General features: G+C 37.3%; 3 protein-coding genes across 4 annotated transcripts in view; 1 reads left to right on the forward strand and 2 right to left on the reverse strand.

The window, feature by feature from the left end:
* Positions 1 to 1597: 1597 nt before the first annotated feature.
* Positions 1598 to 13661, reverse strand: LOC140921221 (phenylalanine--tRNA ligase alpha subunit-like). Its single transcript, XM_073371200.1, has 13 exons — positions 13445 to 13661; positions 10250 to 10387; positions 9285 to 9386; positions 8971 to 9089; positions 8190 to 8282; positions 7663 to 7791; positions 6396 to 6511; positions 5688 to 5778; positions 4623 to 4722; positions 3946 to 4114; positions 3428 to 3505; positions 2620 to 2734; positions 1598 to 2173 (listed from the first exon to the last, which is right to left on the reverse strand). Exons 1-13 carry the CDS (start codon positions 13586 to 13588, stop codon positions 2065 to 2067), a joined length of 1503 nt encoding a protein of 500 aa, XP_073227301.1. The 5' UTR covers positions 13589 to 13661; the 3' UTR covers positions 1598 to 2064.
* Positions 13662 to 13799: 138 nt separating this feature from the next.
* On the forward strand, positions 13800 to 19047 carry LOC140922026 (E3 ubiquitin-protein ligase RNF170-like). The gene is made up of 4 exons (XM_073372058.1): positions 13800 to 14194; positions 15335 to 15408; positions 16225 to 16338; positions 17174 to 19047. The coding sequence occupies exons 1-4, from the start codon at positions 13828 to 13830 to the stop codon at positions 17447 to 17449; spliced, it is 831 nt and encodes a 276-aa protein (XP_073228159.1). The 5' UTR covers positions 13800 to 13827; the 3' UTR covers positions 17450 to 19047.
* A 438-nt stretch (positions 19048 to 19485) lies between these two features.
* LOC140922018 (muscle, skeletal receptor tyrosine-protein kinase-like) overlaps positions 19486 to 21382 on the reverse strand; it is a 61300-nt gene continuing 59403 nt past the window's right edge. For both annotated transcript variants that reach the window (XM_073372048.1, XM_073372047.1), the window contains exon 8: positions 19486 to 21143. In XM_073372048.1, the coding sequence (XP_073228149.1) occupies positions 20299 to 21143 (845 nt within the window). In that variant the 3' untranslated portion in view covers positions 19486 to 20298. The remainder of the gene's footprint in view (positions 21144 to 21382) is intronic.

Raw genomic sequence — 21382 nt, forward strand, 5'->3', positions numbered from 1 at the left:
CCCGATACTTTCACGTTTTGTGGACGACGTGAACACAAGACTACAACTTTCTTTTTCTTTTCCTAAACTTTGATCCAGTCTTTTTCGCTTTTTAAGTGACGTTTTCGTAGCCGTCGTCGTCACGTTGCTTAAGCTCCCTAACGTTTTTTACCATCGGTTTATGGAATAAGAAACGGAGTGAAGGAAACAATAACACAAAGACAATAATATAATGCGAAAAAAAAATTCATCATTCGTTCTGATTAAATAAGAAAAATGTCTTCAAGAAAGTAAAAAAAAGATTACTTTCCAAATTTCAACTGTACGCGCGGGCGCGCAGGTGCGTATATGGACGCTACGCTCTTGATTGTATAACTCCGTATCCTGAGTAACTCCATTACTACTGTCAATGTCTTAGGCCGTGTTCTTTTGGAACCAACTTTTTCAACAAAAAAAACCGGTTTGGGTTGATTTGTAGACACTTTGCAACCGATTTTGGTGGAAACAGTTGGTCCCAATAGAACACGACCTTATTAGTTTGTGTAATTCCAAACTGTCAGTATGTATAAACCTTTTTAAAGATGACTTCGAAACCTAACGTGACAAGGCTTGCATAAAAATGGAATAAGGCCCTTACTAATTGTTAACGTCATGTTAAATCTTCGTTTGTTTCACAGGCGATTACGATACAATTCAGGAGAATAAGGCAGTTCATGGAAAGTCACTTACGGCTTTCTTTTCCATGCAAAGCTTTAATCGATTCTAAGCTTTTTTTAATTGACATTTTCAACGTAAATGGTAATCTATATTTTGCAGTAAGACAAAATTCACTCGCTACAAACACTTTTTTCAAAAGCTGGAAGAATACTAAACACCCTAGCCATCTTAGTCATCCCAGTAATCCGGCTCAACCCAGTCATTCTTATCCAAATCATCCAAGTCATCCGAAGTAACCCTAGCCATCCCAAGTCACCCTAGTCACCATAGTCATCCCAGACATCACGGTCATCCCAGTCATCCTAAGTCACCCTAGTCATCCAAGTCATCCCAAGTCATCCTAAGTCACCCTAGTCATCCTAGTCATCCCAGTTATCATGGTCATCCCAGTCATCCTAAGTCACCCTAGTCATCCCAGTTATCATGGTCATTCCAGTCATCCTACATGTAAGTCACCCTAGTCACCCTAGTCATCCCAGTTATCATGGTCATCCTAGTGATCCTGAGTCACCCTAGTCATCAAAGTCATCCCAAGTCATCCTAAGTCACCTTAGTCATCCCAGTCATCCTGGTCATCCCAGTCATCCTAAGTCACTCTAGTCATCCTAGTCATTCCAGTCATCCCAGTGGGACGACCATTGGTATTTTACTCTGTTTTTGGGATGTGTTTGTCTTGTCAATTTGGCAGTTTCAACCCAACTTATCTGTTTTTAAGGCCATCTAATGCCATTTGTCAGAATTTTGCCCCAGCATGGCCTCTTTTATGCGGAATAACATGACACATAATGTGACACTATGTTTACATGACATAATACACAAAAGTGTGGAAAGCCCATAACATATATACATGTACAACATAAAATTGTGATAAATAAGTAATGAAAAGTTATGCACATTCCGATAGGTGAAAAACCTTTGTTTATTCTTTGAGTCCTGTAAACTCAGAAAACTAAGAACTGTTTCCAGGTAGATAATTTAATTATTACATCAAAGTAGTGATTCAAACTCTTACTGGTTAATACTTACATAAACCAATTTGGAATGTTCAGAGAATGGTCTAAAAACTTGTCAATCATAGGCCTGGCCTTTTAAAGACTTCTCTTTACAGTATTTTTCTTTTCAACCCCCGTATGGTTTTCACCACACTCTTTCAATAATGCTGTAAAAGAGTGATCTATTTCTTAAATAACCTTTAACTGTCCCCCAAGAAGGGCAAATAGTCAATTTCTGTACGTCACTCCTACTCAAAAACATTGGTTTTCAATACAAGACAGTTTTTTTAATACTAAGACTTACTGTTATAAATCTACAGCTAAAGAACACAGGATAGGAAATTGTGCACCAAATTTAAAAAAATGATTAATCATTTCATGCTTTCTCCAGAAGGCAAATGGGGTTCCTGTGAACCATTTCAAGATCCACTTTGTGGCCTATCAAATCTCTGATATTGGAGATCTTGTACTTGATCATAGTTGGTCTACAAAGAAAAAAATGTTTGATGAGCTATCTTGTAGGAACTCAGTTAATAATAAAAATAATAATAATAATAACAATAACAATAATAATAATAAATTCATTTTTATAGCACTAAAACTATATACATATTCTAAAGTGCCAATAAAATTGGCAGACACTAACACAACGAACACTACACTTTTTAAGAGAAAATAAAAATAAAACACTGCAATTACTGTGCAAGAATTGGTTCATTGGGAAATGCCAAACAAAACAAAAAGGTCTTCAATTTAGAGTTTGGTTAAAACCCTAACACCTCCGATACTCCTAACAGCTGAAGGAAGAGTGTTCTACAGTGAGGGGCCAACACGAGGCCATGTCTCCATATTCTCATGCAAATTCTCCAGAACGATCCCCACACATTTCCTTAAAAAAATGGTTGAGAGAATTGACAGACTGAACTCTTACCTTTCTAATGAAAGTCCCCAGGCAATGACTGCGACATCTTTTGGTAATCCCATTGGTAACAACATCTCGGGCCTAAAAACTCCAGAATTTCCTACTTCCACCCATTTCTTCAGGCCTGAAATAAGGTTCATATGGAATCTGAACCCTTTAACCCAAAATATCTACATACAAATTCTCAGGACTGATCTCCATACATATCCTTTAAAAATTAGTTGAGAGAATTTGATAAAAGATCAAAGATTGATCTCTTTACAACAAGTAATCAATTTATTGATTCTCATAGACTTTGCTCTTCACAATCTATGGATATAATTAGGAGAAAATTTATGTTGGTCACTATTGGGACTTAAAGGGCTAATCTCACTGGACAATTGTCCTTCATTCTCAAATACCCACACACTTGCTTAGTAAAAGTCATTAGATGTATTCTCCTCACACATTTGAGTGGGTAAAATGATTATCAGGGAGAGTTGAGCAAGTGAGATATGCAAGCAGGAAAATCAATTTGCCACATGCTAGAGTATTTTACTTGCTATACTGTCCCTTATCAACAAAAATAGGGGAAAAGTTTTAGTCTATAAAATGACCTTGCATAAGTTTACTCCTACTGACTAAACAAAGGTAGGAATGAAATAGGGGATTAATTTATTGTTAACCACTATGCACAGCTTAAAATACAGTGACAACAAAAGGCACGCAGGCAAACAAATCAATGTGAAGCATGTATCCTGTTGGCATATTATTTTAATGACATTTGTTATTTTGCTATGTGCTAAATGAATTTCCTAAAAATGATAAATTTTCTTACCATCGTGGTAGCTAAACACTTCCATACTTGGTTCAGTGTAAGGGTTGAATGCAGGCTTGAACTTTAGTTTTGTAATACCTGAACAAAAACAAATTCATTGTGTAATACCGTAAAATTCCGAAAATAAGCCCCTCCACCCCATGTATAAGCCTCCCAAACTCGTAATGCAAAAAACCCTCCGTTAAATCACCCCTCCAAATATAAGCCTCCTGGGGGATTGTACTTGGAAAAGCTGCCCTCAAATACAAAGTAAAACAAAACAAAAATGATAAATGTACTTCCAACTATAAGGCTAGCCCAACTGAATTTGAAACACAAATTTCCCTCCGTAGATAAGCTCCTCCGAATATAAGCCCCTCAAAGAGGGCCTTTGAAAAATATATGCCCCGGGGCTTATTTTCGGAATTTTAAGGTAGTCCACTGAAAAGATCAAACCACTTTTCACTTACTTTGTTTTGTAAGAATAATGCAATTTGTACATCACACAATCTGTTACTGCAATAAGGTGATACACTCACCTAGTTTCTTAAAGAATTCATAGAGAATTCCAATCAGATCTCCCAGGGTCAAGTTATAATCAGCGACAACACCTTCAATTTGATGGAATTCTGCTAGATGAGTGGCATCAAGAGTTTCATTGCGGAACACTCGATCAATTGAGAAGTACTTGACTGGTGTGAATTTTTCCTTAAATTCAAAATAGTTATCAAAATTTACTACAAGTCATGTAAAAGAATAGAGACCTTTAGATTCGAGGACGAGTACGAGATTTGATTTAAAGTTTTTTCATGTATTGTCAAAAAATAAACACCCTGGAATTCTTCACCGTACTTTTTTTCACCAGAAAAGTTAGCACTGTTATCGTTATTGAAGGAGGTGCAGAGCCCTCTCCCAATTAATTGCAAAATGCTAAAACTTCTAACATTTGATGACTTGTTCCCACCACTACGACACTCGCGCTAAAACTCATAGTAGAGTGATGACGGACACCACGTTTTCCCGCCAAAATGACGCTGGTTCACGTGCACACACTAATTAGTTTTGAGAAAATCTTGTACTTGTAGTCGTTCTTGTCTTAAAATCTAAAGCTCTCTAATGGTGAAGAATATACTACATAATTATAATAAATTGAACCGAAAAATAGACACAATTTTATAAGTTTCATTTGTTTACAATATGAAAAAAAATTCACTACCTGTTGGGCAAGTTTATACAGCATTCTTGCACTAACGGCTGTTGTGTGTGTCCTAAGAATGTTCTTCTTGGCCTCCTCAAGCTTCCATTCATATTGGTATCTATAATATTATTAACAAATTACACACTGTCAATCACAAATGTTAAAATATTAAATCATCATTCTAAGAATATACATCAGAAGCAGTCTGGAGGCCACATCTGATGTCCTGGGCCTAATGGATTCTTTAATAGGCCAATAAAATTGAGGATTTTAGAGGACGCTATTAAACAAAATTTGTGATAATTTAAGAGTTTTTAGAATTAAAACACAAGATCTTCCAAACGTTTTTCTACTAGAAGTTAAAATAAAATAAAAAATTCAAGTGTGCGGGCAATAGCACATTTCGTCCAATAATTGTTATTTAGGCATGATGCGTGCTGTCCTATTATGCTGTCCTGTGACGGCTGAAATCAGGCAGATATAAATGGCAGACTATTAAAAAGCCATTCTGTGGATATGCCACCATCATAATCATTAATTTCTATTTTGGAAACTACTGAAACTGGTTGCTGGTTGCCACCAGAAGAATAAGATAGTGTATAAATACCGTAAATCCTCTATTAAGCCCCCCCTCTCAAATAAGCCCCCCCCCCCTTTTTAGGGGAAGAAAGTTAATAAGGCCCCCCTCACTATTAAGCTACCCCTCCCCACCCCAAATTATTCTTCACTTATAAATGATAGACTGTATTAATCAATCAAGACAGTAAAACTTTGTGTTAACTGATACCGGATGGTTTATTTACCAACTGGAAGTTTGGATTTGATTCTGATCCTTGGCTGTATGACCTAACACTTCTTGTACTTGAGCTTTTCCACTTTGCATTCTAGTTCATTATGGACAACTGATACCATTGTCATTTCTTAATTAAATAAGCCCCCCCACTCTTAAATAAGTCCCGCGTCTCTGTAAATGTTAAGCACCCCCTCAAATGGGCTTGAAATAAATTAGCCTCCCTCGCCCCGGGGATTAATGCAAGATTTACAGTATATGGTGTGTGGGGGATTTTTGCTGACCTTACTTACCCTTGTGAGCCATGCCCTCCAGATTCATGCATGGTTTTTACTTTTTCAATGTACGATTGTGGCATCTCCTCTAACTTGGCAAACTTGGGATCTAAAAAAAACAATACAGTTCAATTCACTGCAAGACATGCAAGTGAACTATTCAATTTGCACGTGGACACTATGTAGTTCTTACTAACTATTTGTTTTAAGGTGGCTTGATAGGGTTTTTCAGGGTCAATACCTCCCAAGTTTGAGCATAAACTACATCACTATTGACAAAGATTTGAAAAAATTGCCACCAAAGCTGTATTAGATAATGATTAAAATTGTTATGATCAAGGTTACAATGACATTACAGCTGTGGTGGTAGTTTTTCCACATCTTTGCTTATGGCGTTGTAGTTTATGCTCAAATTTGGGAGGTATTGGCCCTTAAAAACACTATTGAGCCACCTTAAAATTAATCACTGTTTATGGATACCGGTATGTTGCCATGTCTAGTTTGAAGATAAAGCTCTTGAAAGCACTGGTAACTACAAATACTCCCCCCTCTCTCCCCAAACAAAAATGTTGAAGTCTGGGTGGATAATTCCTGACCTCAACTGAAAAACATAGCAGTACCAAATCTGTGGGATAGACATATTGTGGGTAAGAAAGTGCAAAATTCTTAACACTTTTTGTCCAAGATTGTAGCGAAAGGTATCAACAAAGCATGTACATCCCTGACCTGCCATGAAAAATGTGTCATGTGCATCACGGGCGGGGTGCTGCTGTGGTTGGAACAAAGAATCAAAATTCCAAAATGAACTTTCCACAAAGTTGTTTGTAGGCATCTCAGTAAACCTGAAAACAAAATTGTTATCAATATTTAATTATTATTATTTTATTTTTAAAAGATCTTTAATAAACAGTTATTAATATTACAACATTTCAAATCATACTATATACATGTATTGTATAATCCGCTGCAGGATTAGCTTAAGGTGGCTGAACACAGTTTTGGCAGTTTGTGAGCGTATGTCATTTGCCAAATCATGGCAAGAGAAAGGTTGCAGTTCACAAGCTGAAACTTGGCAGATGAAAAATATACTGATGAAAGATTCTGATTGACAAGTAAAATTTGACGTTTTCGTAGTTTCCATGGCAACATGAACGATTGAATACAACCTTAAAATTTCACTTTTGTTCAGTTTACATAAAATTCGCTCATTAGATTTTCCTATAAACTTGCACACAGCTTACTGTAAATAATGATTACCATTTGAAACTTATTTGATCAAATTTTAACAGACGGACTTTTAGATAATCAATAATATAAATGTATTGTAATTACTAAATGTGTCACGAAATTCGTCTGTTCAACTTCCATTTCAAAGTTTTCATTATCTAAAATACGATAAAAGTAAAAATTCTGCCAAATATCTCAAAATTATAATGAGTAGATTTTGAGAAATCGTCTTCTGTGTACTATTGCTTTTTCGCCGCCATGTTTGTTTGTCTAATTGAAAACACGCGCGGTCACGCAAGTTACCGCTGACCGCCCGCAAAACTGTGTTCAGCCACCTTAACTGCGGCAGGATTAGTTCAGTCGGTAGAGCGCTTGACTGCAGAGCGGAAGGTCATGGGTTCGATTCTTGGGGCCAGACCAACAATCACGGTCTTAAAATAACTGAGAAATGAAGGCACTCCCTTGACACTGCCAGCGGCTAGATCTTCGCATGGCTCGGATGACCTCGTAAAATGGTGGTTCCATCTCCAGTTCGAGACGTAAAAATAGTGTCCCCAATTAGTACTTTTGTGCTAAATACCTTGACACTCAAATAAAGTACCTCTTTTGAAAGTTCTACCATGGAAATGAATGATTATACCTGCCTATAAAAGCCTGTCAACCACCACACATATTCAATATAATTTTCAATGACTATCAGTATCATACTGTTCAAATAGTTTGGATTTTCTATGAAGTTATTATCATTATTATTCTTACAGCATACCCCATTTCCAAGAAGATCTGTCTAAACTGAGCCCTAACTTTCATTAGAGGATGAAGGTGACCTGAAGTTGGGATAATTCCTTGAGCATCAAAGTTGTAGGCCTTGAACTTCTTCTCTTTCCAGGAACCACTGCAATAAAATGTATCAGTTACAACAGGGCTCAAAATAATGGCCGGTCAATGGATGACTGATCATGATGTCCAACCAGTAATGAGGGCTAGCCATGACTGAGCTAAACCTTTTTTGGCCGGTCCAAATGACCGGCCACTGCCCAAATTTTATTTTGAGCCCTGTACATTGTTGTTGACAGATACAAGTTAAAACTTTGAAATTTGCTCAAAAATGGGTACACCCTACACATTACCTTCCTTACCATCCTGACAAATGACAAAGTGCCCCTGCTATTTTGTTAGACAGACCTCAAAATTGCATGTAAAAGTAACTCAGAGCTTTTCTGCCCAAAAAAACTACCTGGTTAAAAAGTTCAACAGTTACAAAAAAATATTTTTGGGTCGAGGGATACAAACCTTGCCAACATGTCTGCTGTTAAATCAGCTTCAAGCTTGGTAGGCGATGTACTAAAGTCACTTCCTCTTGTTACATAAAAGCTCTTGATAACCCTAAAAATAATGATAAACCACTACTGAAAAAATTGATCACTGGCACATTGCTATTCCCTGGCAACAGGAAGCTAAAATTACATGTACAGTACAACAAAAGTTGACTTGTCCATTAAAAAAAATAAAAGTTTAACTAAGCTCTCTTTGAATGGGTACTAACCAAGCATAGACTGTCAATAATGTTCTTTTACGGAATATTGTAAAGATTATTTTAAGTATAAAGTCACAGTCAAGATAAAAGTGGAATTTCTTTGGAATAGAGGCACAGGTAACCCACTTTGGTTGTTGCCAGAAAGACAACCTCTTACCTCAAGACACCCAATAGTCAGGTCCTAGAAAAAACTACTGCCACTGCCTACACTCCACTGAATCTCTTTCCTCCACTTACACATGTAACAGCTGAGGGCTGTAGGAGAATCCATTGAGGAAATTGAGTGCAGGCAAACTATTAAATGGATCATTTACAGGTGGTGAAACTTCCAGCTAATGTGCCTGCGTTTACATATGTACTTTTTGCAACAGATATGATGCCCCAGTAAAACACTGACCGAGGAAAGTGTTACATGTACTGTGTTGTGTCTACAGCAGATGTCCAATAAACATGCATTGACAAAGGATGGAGCTACTGTGTTTTAACTCCTTTACCTCTCTGTGCTACACACCCATCACTGCAAATATTTCTACTCACTGTGTTTTAATAAGTTTCCTTTTCTTAAATTCCTTCATCTTGGAGTCAGAGATTTCTGACAATTGATGATCCCTTATCTTCATCAATGCAACTTGCACATCATCTTGTACATTCTCAGTCTAACAAAAACAAAATCATTATTTAACACCATAGAACTGACAAGAGTTAATATCTAAGATAAAAGCTCTTCACTAATATTCATTTTATAAACTAGCCTTATGGGTGCTTCCTGCCACACCAATGGTATCTAGTTACTGGCAATGAGTTTTAAGATTTACTTACACTTCCTTAAGCTTTGTAGCTCTTTTCCTTACCTTTCTTTTTACCCTGGGTCCTCCTTCAGCACTTTTATCCACCTGAAGCCACCCAGCTGACATGGCTTTACTGAAACCAACATTAGCATGTGGACCAAGTTTCTATCAACAACAGTAAGCAAAAGTAAAGGCAGGACACATTAAACAGGTTATAATGCTGTTAGTAAATTACTTATGTAGATTTTTTTGTGGAATAATAACTGCAACCAGTGTAATACACCAAGCTACATCTGTCCGAGAGCCCATTTAAGAGGAGTGTTGAATGGTAGAATCTGATAAGCTGAGACCTTCCTTACAAACCGAGACTTGCATCAGAAGGTTCAAAAATCCGTTAAAACAAAAGGAACTCAAAAACCTGTACTTTAACACTCATCAAAACAATTTAGAGATTTTGATTTTCCAAAGATAAGGATTAGCTCAGTTGGTAGAGCACTGTTCTATTGAGCAGGAAGTTCCGGTGTCAATTCCCCAAACCAGAGCAATACTCATGGTCTTAAGATAACTGTAGAGAAGGCACTGACTGTACTAGACCTTCCTATAATATGGCTTGTCTGACCATATAGAAAAGGCAGTTTCAACTTCAGTAAGATATGTAAGAACAGTTCTCTCACGTTAGTGTCCTCAATTTGGTGTTAAATGTACATGAAAAAGTTTTTAAAAAATTGGTAAATTTCAAATCAGTATTGCACTCTTGTTGGTTTTGGACCACATGCACCCCCCCCCCCCCCCCCTCTTCTCCATGCATGTCCCCATTAGTTCATGGGGAAAGCATAAGTGGCTACCACTCCTTTTAATAAGCCAAGTTACTAATTTTCACTTTTCCTCATAACCTCACTTCTTAGCCAAGGTAACATATCATCAGCAGGAATAAGCAAGTGCATGAAAAATGATCACCAAAAATAAAATGTTGTGATCTTATAAAAAAAATCGTCCTTAATATTTCAACTCCACATACAACCTTGTACCTTGATTTCTGACTGGGGTAAGCCTTTAGGTGGAATAGCTTGGAATACTAAAAACTCGTGGCTTCCCTGTTCCATGACTTCACTTCCTTCTTCTGTTAGAACCCAGCCTTCTGCTTGACGCTGTTCTACATTTATTACCTAATATATAAAGAAAAAGTATTGTTTATCATCCTCCCTTTGTGCTGTGTCTGGGGAACTTGAATGCTCTTACAAGCACTAGAGCTATACATCCCTGGGAGCTTCTGCTCCATGGGTAGGTTAAAAATCCATGACTAAATGGCAGAAGTTCAATATTCTCTGACAGGAAGAAACAAACAAAAAATAAAAGACTAGGAGTTTAATGTCAAAAGCTTCTGAGATTTGATATGGGATCAAGTGTTTCTGAGGGCCATGATTCTCTAGGAACTGTTGCTACAAATGTATATTGGGAGTTTGTGTGTGTGTGTGTGTGTGTGTGTGTGGGTGGGTGGGGCAGGGGGGTATGGGGAACTTTTTGCGTGAATGTCATATTTTATTTTGTTTCTGGTAAACAAAGGGAGGGAAAGCAAAGCAGAATTGTAGTCCCCCACTAAAAACAGTTTCACCACCTCCTGACCTTAAATAGGAAGGCTGTGGATAGTTTTATGGCTTCTGAGGATCCCACTGGGTTAGCTAACGAATTAAATGATTTCTTCACTTCCGTCGGCAGTATTACTGCTCAAAAAGCCAGGGACTTATCTTTACATCATGGACTTAATGTAAATTTGGATGTGCCGACTCCTTTACACATATCCACCGACGTTAGCCCCGAATTATTCGTTCTCCATCAAGTCACGGAAAATCAGGTAGAAAGGGTGATTAGAAGCCTACCATCTAACAAAGCTCCTGGAATGGACAAGATATCTTCTAGAATTCTTAAAGACAGTTTACCCAGTACGCTAACAACAATTACCCACATTGTGAATAACTCCTTTGTTACCAACACATTTGCACGTGCATGGAAAACAGCAGAGGTTACACCTATTCTCAAATGCGGTAATCCAGATGTCCCTAACAACTATCGCCCCATCTCATTATTACCAATAGTCTCAAAAGTCACTGAAAGGTTGGTACATGGACAACTTATGGAGCATCTAATTAGAAATAATAAACTGGCAGCACATCAGAGCGGAAATAGAAAGCTTCACTCGACAGAAACAGCTCTGTTGTACGTTACAGATCAGTTGCTCCAGGCTATGGATAACAAGAAAGTTTCCATCATGGTCTTATTAGATATGTCTAAAGCATTTGATAGTATTCGACACGACATCTTGTTATCCAAGCTACAAAATCTCGATTTTTCCCAGGGTGCGTTGGATTGGTTTCAGAGTTACCTTTCTAACCGACAACAGTGCGTTCGAATTGGTGACGCAGTTTCTAAAGTACTCCCACTTGAGTTCGGAGTTCCGCAAGGCTCTATTTTAGGTCCGGTTTTGTTTACAATCTATGTTAACGACCTCCTTTCTGTTCCTAAACGTTGTCTATCTGCCTCCTATGTTGATGATTGTAAATTGTATTTGTCCTTTTCACCTGCCGAATTACCCACGTCCATCCTCGCCTTAAACGAAGATCTTACGAGAATATCTCAGTGGTGCTGTAAAAACTCTCTTTTGATTAATCCGGACAAAACTAAGGTTCTAGCTGTTGGATTACCACAACTTTTAAAGAAACTGTCATCATTCAGTATAACACTTTTTGACAAGGAAATAACACCTGTGCCTGTCGTTAAGGACTTGGGTGTTCTTCTCGACACACGCCTCAGTTATAACCAACATATCACTGAGATTGCCTCTAAATGCCTTTTTAAATTGTACCAAATTAACAGAATCAAGCACCTCCTGGATAGGAAAACACTTCTGTTAGTAATAAATTCATTTGTCTTTAGTAAACTCCAATATTGTTCAACTGTCTGGAGTAATACCAGCAGCATCAATATTGACAAGTTACAAAAAGTCCAAAACTTTGCTGGGCGAATTATTCTGGGACTAAGAAAGTATGACCATATTTCGGATGGGTTGCGATCATTGAAATGGCTTCCTATTAGAGAGAAACTCATTCTAAATGACGCTACTATGATGCACAAATGTATTAACAAGCTTGTTCCAGACTATCTTGCTGATATGTTTAAATCACGTTCTCAAGTCCATAATAGACAAACTCGATCATCTGGTGCTTTGGATATACCTTTATGTCGCCTGTCAACAGGGCAGCGCTCCTTTGCTTTCAGAGGAGCCAAACTCTGGAACTCCTTGAATGATAACATTAAGTCCTTAAAATGCCCCAGGAATTTTAGACGTCATCTTGCAAATGTTTTATTAAGTTGATATATTATATTATTGATATATATTTTGTAATTATAATATTATTGTATTTACATTCTCAATTAATTTATATATTTGTATTTTTTTTTTTTTATTCTATTGAGCTGAAAAGCCCACTTAGGGAGCATCAATAAAGTGTATGTATGTATGTATGTATGTGGGTGGTGGGAATTCAATGGAACAGATGAAGTAGGCAGGAGCATTTCTGGTACGATGATCTTCCTTTCTTCAAATAATAAGGTGCCTTGTTTCTTTTAGAATGAAAGTCTGCCACCATATACTATATAGTACCATACCATGCACCCATGGATTCTCTACCGGACTAAGTTCTTCCGCAGGCTAGTACAGGTAAAAAGTTGTTCAAATGTTGGATAGTGCTATCCACCCTCAAATCACCATCCAGCGGATAATTGTTAGGGAAACCAATTGTGCTATCCAGTGGATAGAGATGTATGCGTTGGATAACGTTAGCTTCCCTTTGAACAACTGGCACCAGATCAACATTCCGGGAACTAGAGCAGCACTAAGAGCTACCTCAGAAAAATCTATTATTGTATTAAATTTTGTAAGTAACCAGCTAATGGAGAGGCCAGAAAAAAACTGACCAAAGAACCTCAAGGAGTAGCGAGCCACTGAGCCACTTCTGTTTATGGGCCCGTATTCGAATTCAATAAATCTAAGTTCTTTGATTCTGATGCAAGATCCTTCGCACAATATCCAGACATCCTTCCCAGGGGGGTAAAAATTTTTTTTCAGTCTGGAGGCTTTTATATTGGAATAGCTTCCGAAACATAAACAATACGCATGACCTAATGTAGATAACAGACGGAAATGTGCACTGTACGTGTTCACTTACATCTCCAAGAGCATGAATACTTTTTACACTTCCAACAATGGCTTGATGGTCTTTCCCGAGTTCTTTGGCGAATTCAAATGTTTCAAGACTCCCGCGCTCTTCTAAAGCTTCCAATACTAGCTTGTCCATTGAATGACTTCCCATCTCAAAGAAAAGAATAGCCAAGATCCAGACAGTGTTTCCTTCAAATGTTTCATCAGAAATGTGATTGAAGACATATATGAAGTATCTTTCCCTTTAAGTCGAAGCCGCTGTGAAGGAAGCAAAATTATTATGAGAGCCCACGAATTCTCAGCAGACTTTCCCATTGGACTAAAACTTGATACATTTTGTTCGACATACATCACGTCTGTGGTAAAAAGTTGAGTCAGCGTTTGGGAAAAATGGCGTTGTTATTGTTGTTAGACTTCTTCAATTTTCGCTTTCATGCACAAGGAACAATAGTCGAAGGTGTTGGAGATGAGGTGTTGATAGGTCTAGCGTCTACATTAGGACTTATAGCATTAGTCAGTTTACTATACAACACACAAGGAGGTCAGAGAAACATCCATCCTTCGCAAGCTGAAAATGTGCGTATAGTGCGTGACAGATTGGGTGTTGGGGGACAAGAAGGAAGTGATACTGCAGGATCGGATGGCCCTGTATTGCCTGATCCACCGCCTGTCACTTATTCTCATGACAGAATATGTCCTGTATGTCTAACAGACGCAAAATTTTGCACGACAACTAATTGCGGCCATATATTTTGTGGTATGTATATGTACGTTCTAAAAAGACAGCTGTCTACTTCTATTATTTTGTGATTTATTTTACATTCTGCGAGAAATCTGAGTACATGTTTGCTTGGTAATCTACTTGAACATGTAAATTTTACGTACTTAGAGAAATCAGTTCGGTAAGAGGTTAAATTTAGGTAAAATTTACGTGATTAACAAACAACTCCTGAACATTTTTTCTTGTTTTGCCAAACATTTTATACCCTCTGGTTAAAGTAATGGTGTGATCACTTTGCTCTAGAAGCTTAGGTAATTTCATGGCTCATGAATTTGGAAACTCAACTAAATTACAATAAGAATCCTTTCATATTATACAACAAGATTCTTGATGTATATCTCACTTATCAGATCGTTTATCAGCTATATGCTTTAATTTGATCTGCATGCATGCATTTAACCAAATGCAACTTTATTAATTTGGTGACACAGGTTGTAAGAAGGCAACCTCTGTCCCATTTACAGTAATCCAGGTACAGGACTCCATATTCCTTGTCAGTGGAACTCGGATTCTAGACTCCAATTAGCCTGCAAGCAAGCTCTCCATTTGGGTCTCCCTTCGCATGCCACTTGTGCATGTACTTTTCATGATATCCCCCAAATGGAGAGCTTTCTTGCAGGCTAGGTTGCAATGGTTAGCAGTATTCTGGATTCATTGTGCTTAAATTTATAGGTTCCAAAGCCCAGGTTTCCAAATAATTTCCACCAAAATTTTTTTCAGATAATTATGGAATCAGAATTACCTTACTTGGAGCGGCAACCTGTTAATGCAGAAAGGCATCTTACAACCAGGGGTCTTACGGCCATTAGTCTTACAACCAGGGGTCTTACAACCAGGAGTCTTACAACCAGGGGTCTTACGGCCATTAGTCTTACAACCAGGGGTCTTACAACCAGGGGTCCTACCAACAGGGGTCTTACAACCAGGGGTCCTTACAACCAGGGGACTTACCACCAGGACTGACTTACAACCAGGGGTCTCATAACCAGGAGTCTTACAACCAGGGGTCTCACAACCAGGAGTCTTACAACCAGGGGTGTTACGACCAGAAGTCTTACAACCAAGGCAGAAAGGCTAATTAAAAGTTTATAATAAAATGATATTTAACATTTCTAGCTCCCTGTATTATAACATACTGGAGGTACGGAAGATGGCTTGGTGCTGTTAATTGTCCTGTTTGCAGACAGCAGGTAAGAAAAAAATTATAACAGTCACTTGAAATCCTCAATCATAGGGCAATATTGAGGTTAGGGGCAGCTAGAATTGACTAATGCATTTTATTAAAACTGAATCATTGGATAATGTCATTCTAGAGCTCTGATTGGCTGAGCTATCATGGTATATGAGCCATTATACCATGCTTTCCAAACATGGTAACTGTACGCGTCTGCTCAAAAATTAAAAACAAGCTGAAAATCGGTTGCTTTCACAAATATTACTGCTATTCTCTTGTAGTCCCCTACATGCATGATTTGCCACTGCCCTACCAAACCAAAACCCCAGTTTAAAAACACCCCCCCCCCCAAAAAAAAAAAAAAAAATTTAATATCATGGACCAACAAGAGCATTCCTGCAAGGGATTGATTTGGTGGCATTTGGGACAGGCTATAGCTAATTGAAAGATGATATGTTGTCTGCATCAAAACCATACAGAAGAAAATATTTTTTTGAGTTGGTTTTATAACTAGATGGTGATTGTGCATGTTTTATAGTTTCAGCATCAGAGCTCCACAGGTTAAATATTATTTTAGAAGCCCAAAGCTCTGAGAATTTCTGTTAATACCTTGACAAGCCTAAAAATGCGAGTTAGGCTCAATGGGGATGTGACAAATGGAACATCTTCCGCATCCCTCTCCCCCACCAAATGGAACATCTTCCTCATCCCTCCCCCCACCAAATGGAACATCTTCGTCATCCCTCCCCCCCCCCACCAAATGAAACATCTTCCCCCATCCCTTTGAGCTTTTAAAACATCTACCCTCTCATCTCTCATTATTTATCACCAGGTAACAATCCTATTTTCAAATTTCTCCGATGAGGATAGAGCATTACCAGAAGCTGTTCAATATAGACGTGAAATAAATGAATATAACAGAAGATATTCTGGAGTCCCAAGACCTGTAAGTACACAGGCTAAATATTTGACTCAGGGAGTTAAGAGACCTTGATCACTTCAACACTCTGTGGCCTCATTGTAAATGTGGTGATTTTCAGGTATGCATCCTTTTTAGAAGGTTCTGTTCAAGCTTGCATACACTTTGAAGTGGCAACAAGAGAATTGATCAAATTCCTGAGATCTTGTGATCTGTAATGGGGTGATACAGTATACCGGTAATATAAATGAAGGGGTTACCTCCAAATGAAAGAGCTCTAGATCTGTTGGTTGTATCAATAGAGATTTTTCTTCAAGTTACCACTATAAGTCTTTATGATAGCAACCTGACAATAGTTTCAACTCAGTCAAGATAAAACAAGATTTAGCATTATAATAATAATTATTGACTCTGGGTGTCTCAAGACAAAAACTGGTCATAATCAAAAGCTACGTGCAAACGGATGCGACAACTCCCAACATGGTTGGAGCTAAATGTTTGACGGGTTTCAAACTTTGCACAACAACTCCCAACAACACACAACAAGCAACAGCATGCAACAGTGTGTGCAAATGAAAGCAACATGTGACATCCAACAATGTTGCATCCGTTTACATGGGGCTAAAGATTACACAGGCTGCTGTGTTTTTGACCAGCCTTCCTCTGTCTCTAATGGTAAGCTGGTGATGTTGACAGTTGCTCCTGCAAATTTTGTGTGGATGTCAGAGAGATGTTCCACTACCCATTCAATCAATCAACAGTTGTACCATCAATCACTCTAATCTATATTACAAGTGCAGTCTTTGTCAAATGTAATAATCTAAGATTGAAATTGATACACAAATTGTATTTAATTTTGCAGTTAATGGACTATATATATGATCTGCCAACACTTTTACGACAGCTGTTTAGAGACCTGTTTTCGGTTGGTGGTCTTGTCTGGGTTCTTCGACTTAGAATCATCTTATGCTTTTTTGCGGCTGCATTGTACTTTGTGTCTCCACTGGACATTATTCCCGAGTCTGTGTTTGGATTCCTGGGTCTTTTAGATGATGTTCTTATTATTTTGCTACTGCTGGTGTATGTCACTGAAATGTACAGGAGAGTAATAGCAAATAGAGCAGAAGAAACGATGTGATTATTGAAATATAGATCATCAAAAGGGTGAAAGACAAACTCTGAAACTTGCAGAAGACACTGTGTTATCAACTTGATCAGAGTGAAGGCAACCAGTTCTTGGAATGGTAGAAAAATACTGCAAGATTACAATGAAAGTGTGCAAAAGGGTCATTGGAATTAGACTCGAAGGAAAACGAAGCAGTAGGCAATTATTACACCAAAGAAACATAAACTGAATGTGTAGATTGTGATACCAAAACTGCTGAGAAACTACATGACAGACCTAGTAGGTACTTGCCCTTCCCCATGGGTGAATAAATATATATAAAAATAGACCTGCTTTTTATTTAATTTTTGTTTTAATGAGCAAAAATAAATACACTTTTAACAAAACTTTCTGTTAAGTTGCCCAGAAATATCGCATCTGCATGTCAAAATACAAAATTTGCAAGTATCTTGCTAGGGAAAATCTGCAAAATTTAATCACAGAGATTCTCCTAGTAAAGCAAGTATAATTATATTTTTAAGAAACTCTGCTTTATAACATTTTAACTTACCAAAAAACACAATTCACTTTCTTTCCCGCAGAACACAAAGTTCTCTAAACCAACAAATTTTCTACAGTTTAGGTACTTATCAAAACTGATAAATCTCACAATCAAGTTTTTTAATGATCACGGACAGTGCCATTTGCTTACCTTTTTGTTAAATATTAACTAAATTGTTTAATTAATTTTTTTTAAAATCTGGCTGTTAAACATTAACAAAAGCATACCGAAAAATGATATTATTAATAATTATTGTTTTATGTAAAAAAATTAATATATTGGAATTTATCAATAACAAAAACTGTAGGTGGTCTTTTTCTTCACTCCTGTTAAAAGTTTGTACTGTTAAATACACAAACTTCCCCTTGGTTACTAAATAGTTCAATTTAATCAAACTTGTTTGGTTTTAAGCTAAAGCACACACAAACTCACAAACTGACAGAGTTCAGGGCTAAGCTCTAGCACTGCGCGATAGTTCATACTTAGGCTCTTTCAGAAGCGTCTAGCAAATTATAGTTTTTTTCATAGCTTTCCTGCCATGTATGCTGGACACCATGAATTTCAAAGGTTCAAAGCACCGGAATACCTTCAATTTTTCTTCGAGCACAGCCTTGAAGTTCTTTTGCTATCTTTATGTACAGCCGTGCGTAGAATTTCATCAGGCGTGCACAAATTAGTGAGGTGAGGCCCTGTTAGGGTGAAATTCAAACAAGCAACATGGCCTTTACCCTTTCACTGCCACCAGAGACGAGTGCTTGATGGAGATTTGTAAGTTGAATCTAACTTTTCAGTCTGTAGATGAAATCCTATGATGTGACCATTCAAATGAAGGCTCTCTGCCTGTACCTACACATGTTGCTATTTTTTTTTTCCAAACTTTCACGAAATGAAATTTGGAAATTTGGTCGAAATTTGCTTTTGGCTGAATTTTTCAGGGAAAGGGTTAAACAGTGACATGACACTAGATGAAATGGTGACAAACGACATAAAGATGGGTTAAATACCGACTAAACACAAAACAACCACATTTGAAATTCTGACATACATACCTCCCCCCACCCCCTCCCTAAGAGGGCTTACACGATTAGTTTGACATTGTTCTATGAATGACTGGGAATTTTTAACAGCTCTACTCTTACCAACAATCCTTCATAGGACTAGTCATTCAGTTGATCATCTTCAACCTACTTTTGCTTGGTCAGTAATAATAAATTCTAACCATTTACAAAAATATATTTTGGCAAAATCAACCTACTTTTTTTTTATTTTCATTTCCAAAAGCTTAGGTATTTTGTTTCTTTGTATAAGTTCAAATTTTGATTTGGTTAAAAAATCCGCTTTTAAAAATATATTTATAAGGATAAAAAATGATGATAAAAAAGTTTCCATCCTTTCTCATTTTTCAGTTTTCCTTGGCATTTTCTCCAATTCGCAATGCAAATTAATCATATTGTTTTAACTTAAAGCTAAAAGATTTACACAGTAATACTAATGTAATACTCATACGTTTTAGTCCTAGGCCTTCAATAAATATTTTAAAGCTAAATATATATTTTGTCAATTTAACCCTTTAAGCCACAATAATTATCCACTTACAAATTCTCCAAACTGATCTCTATACATTTCCTTAAAGAATGAATTGAGAGAATTTGATAAAAGATCACAGTATTTTCTCTGTGCTGATCATTTTTTAAATTCTCGTATCCTTTTCTCTTGACATTGCATGAATATTGTTAGGAGAAATTTCATGTTGGTCACTATTGGCACTTACAGGGTTAACTCCCCCCTGAATGCTACATTCTTTACATACCTTGGTATGGTACAAGTTCTTTTTCCCATCGTTTTTGAACATTCTTCTTGTTTTGAACTGCTACTCTGGCTAAGGATTATGATATCTTTTCAGAACTCTTTTCAAAATTTTATCACCAATAACTATTATTAATCACTCTATTAACTACACTATAATAATCAATCATTAACCAAATAGTTAACTGTGACATGTGCCAAAACCATACAGTTTTTACAAAAGTCACTTGAGTACACAGTAAAATGCTCTCTTATGAAGGGAATAAATACAGATGACTTCTGATCAAGTGCTTGATTCTCCTTCCAAGTAGCCTTATAAAAATGCTTGTCTATCAAAGGGAGAATCTGAAATCAGATTACCTTTACAATAATATTGACAAGTTTGTGACTGAGCACTCTTCATTATTTCATACAAAGACATCTTCAACAGCTACCTCTCTTGCTTGATTTTACTGACAAAAATCTGAAGTGAAAAGTAATATTATTTCTGCCTTTGATTTTGGGAGTGGAAGAATCAAACTGGCACCCCATTAAACAAAGAAGATATCCTCTGATGAATGCTGCTAAATCGCGGTCTCTCCATAGGGTCCATATTCCAGCAGCCTTGCATTACTTCATACATTTCCTTCGGACACTCCTTAGGACACGGGAGAATATCACCCTCATTAACCAAGGAAATCACTTCTTCGTTATTCATACCGTAATACGGCATCATCCCACTTGAGTAAATTTCCCACAGCACTACACCAAAAGACCAGATATCACTGTCTTCGGAAAATCTTCCAAAGTGAATGCTCTCTATAGGCAGCCACCTCACTGGATAAAGAGGCCTCTCGTGTATTTCCAGGGAGTAGTAGTCACTGTTTGGCCCCTTCCAGGAAAATCCAAGATTGGAAATCTTGACAACCGTACCTTTAGCAATGATGCAGTTCTTTGTACAGAGTTCTCTATGAACATACCCCCTCCCTGCAAGGTATTCCATACCATTTGCTATTTGCTTGGCAATTGAGATCTGATCGACATTTGAGAGCTTTGGTCTGGCATTACTCAAGTCCGTTTGACGATGAAGAGAGCATTGGCCCCGCCCAGACTCAATTAAAAACTGATGTAAGTTCTCATCACTCTCACAAAACTCAAACACAAGGCATAGTGGGTGATGATCCACACAGACGCCAAACAAACTTTGAACATAGGGGTGGCTAAATGTAGTTAAAGCGATGGCATCTTTTTCGAAGTTCTCTTTTTCGGTTTCTGAGATGCGTTCTTCCCTGAGCAGCTTCACCATGACCAACAAATTTTTTTCATGTGCATCAGAATCAGCTTGAGAAATTTTACCAAGGAAGAGACGGGAAAATTTTCCTGGTAATGCAAAAGAAAACATCAGATTGATGAAAAACTTAATCCTTTTACCCCTAGGCCAAAATAATATGGCTGCATTATTAATATTATTATTATTTTGTCAGTTTAACTTTTATACCTGTGGATGCAATCCTTCAGTGTTACCATTCAAATAAAACCTCTTTGGTAGAATTTTTGCGTAGTTGTTCTAGTTATTCTAGTTAATGTGATGTATCAATGTTTTAAGATGCAGTTACTAA

Source organism: Porites lutea, chromosome 12 (assembly GCF_958299795.1).
Source record: "Porites lutea chromosome 12, jaPorLute2.1, whole genome shotgun sequence".
NCBI lineage: Eukaryota > Metazoa > Cnidaria > Anthozoa > Scleractinia > Poritidae > Porites > Porites lutea.

Excerpts from the sequence above, each read along its gene's own strand:
- LOC140921221 (XM_073371200.1), bottom strand. The coding sequence starts at position 13,588 with ATGGGAAGTCATTCAATGGACAAGCTAGTATTGGAAGCTTTAGAAGAG. Across the intron at positions 4,723-5,687 it reads GGAGGGCATGGCTCACAAGG|ATACCAATATGAATGGAAGC; the intron begins GTAAGTAAGGTC and ends ATAATATTATAG. Across the intron at positions 2,735-3,427 it reads AGTGTTTAGCTACCACGATG|GCCTGAAGAAATGGGTGGAA; the intron begins GTAAGAAAATTT and ends ACCTTATTTCAG.
- LOC140922026 (XM_073372058.1), top strand. The coding sequence starts at position 13,828 with ATGGCGTTGTTATTGTTGTTAGACTTCTTCAATTTTCGCTTTCATGCA. Across the intron at positions 14,195-15,334 it reads TTGCGGCCATATATTTTGTG|CTCCCTGTATTATAACATAC; the intron begins GTATGTATATGT and ends TAACATTTCTAG. Across the intron at positions 16,339-17,173 it reads ATTCTGGAGTCCCAAGACCT|TTAATGGACTATATATATGA; the intron begins GTAAGTACACAG and ends TTAATTTTGCAG.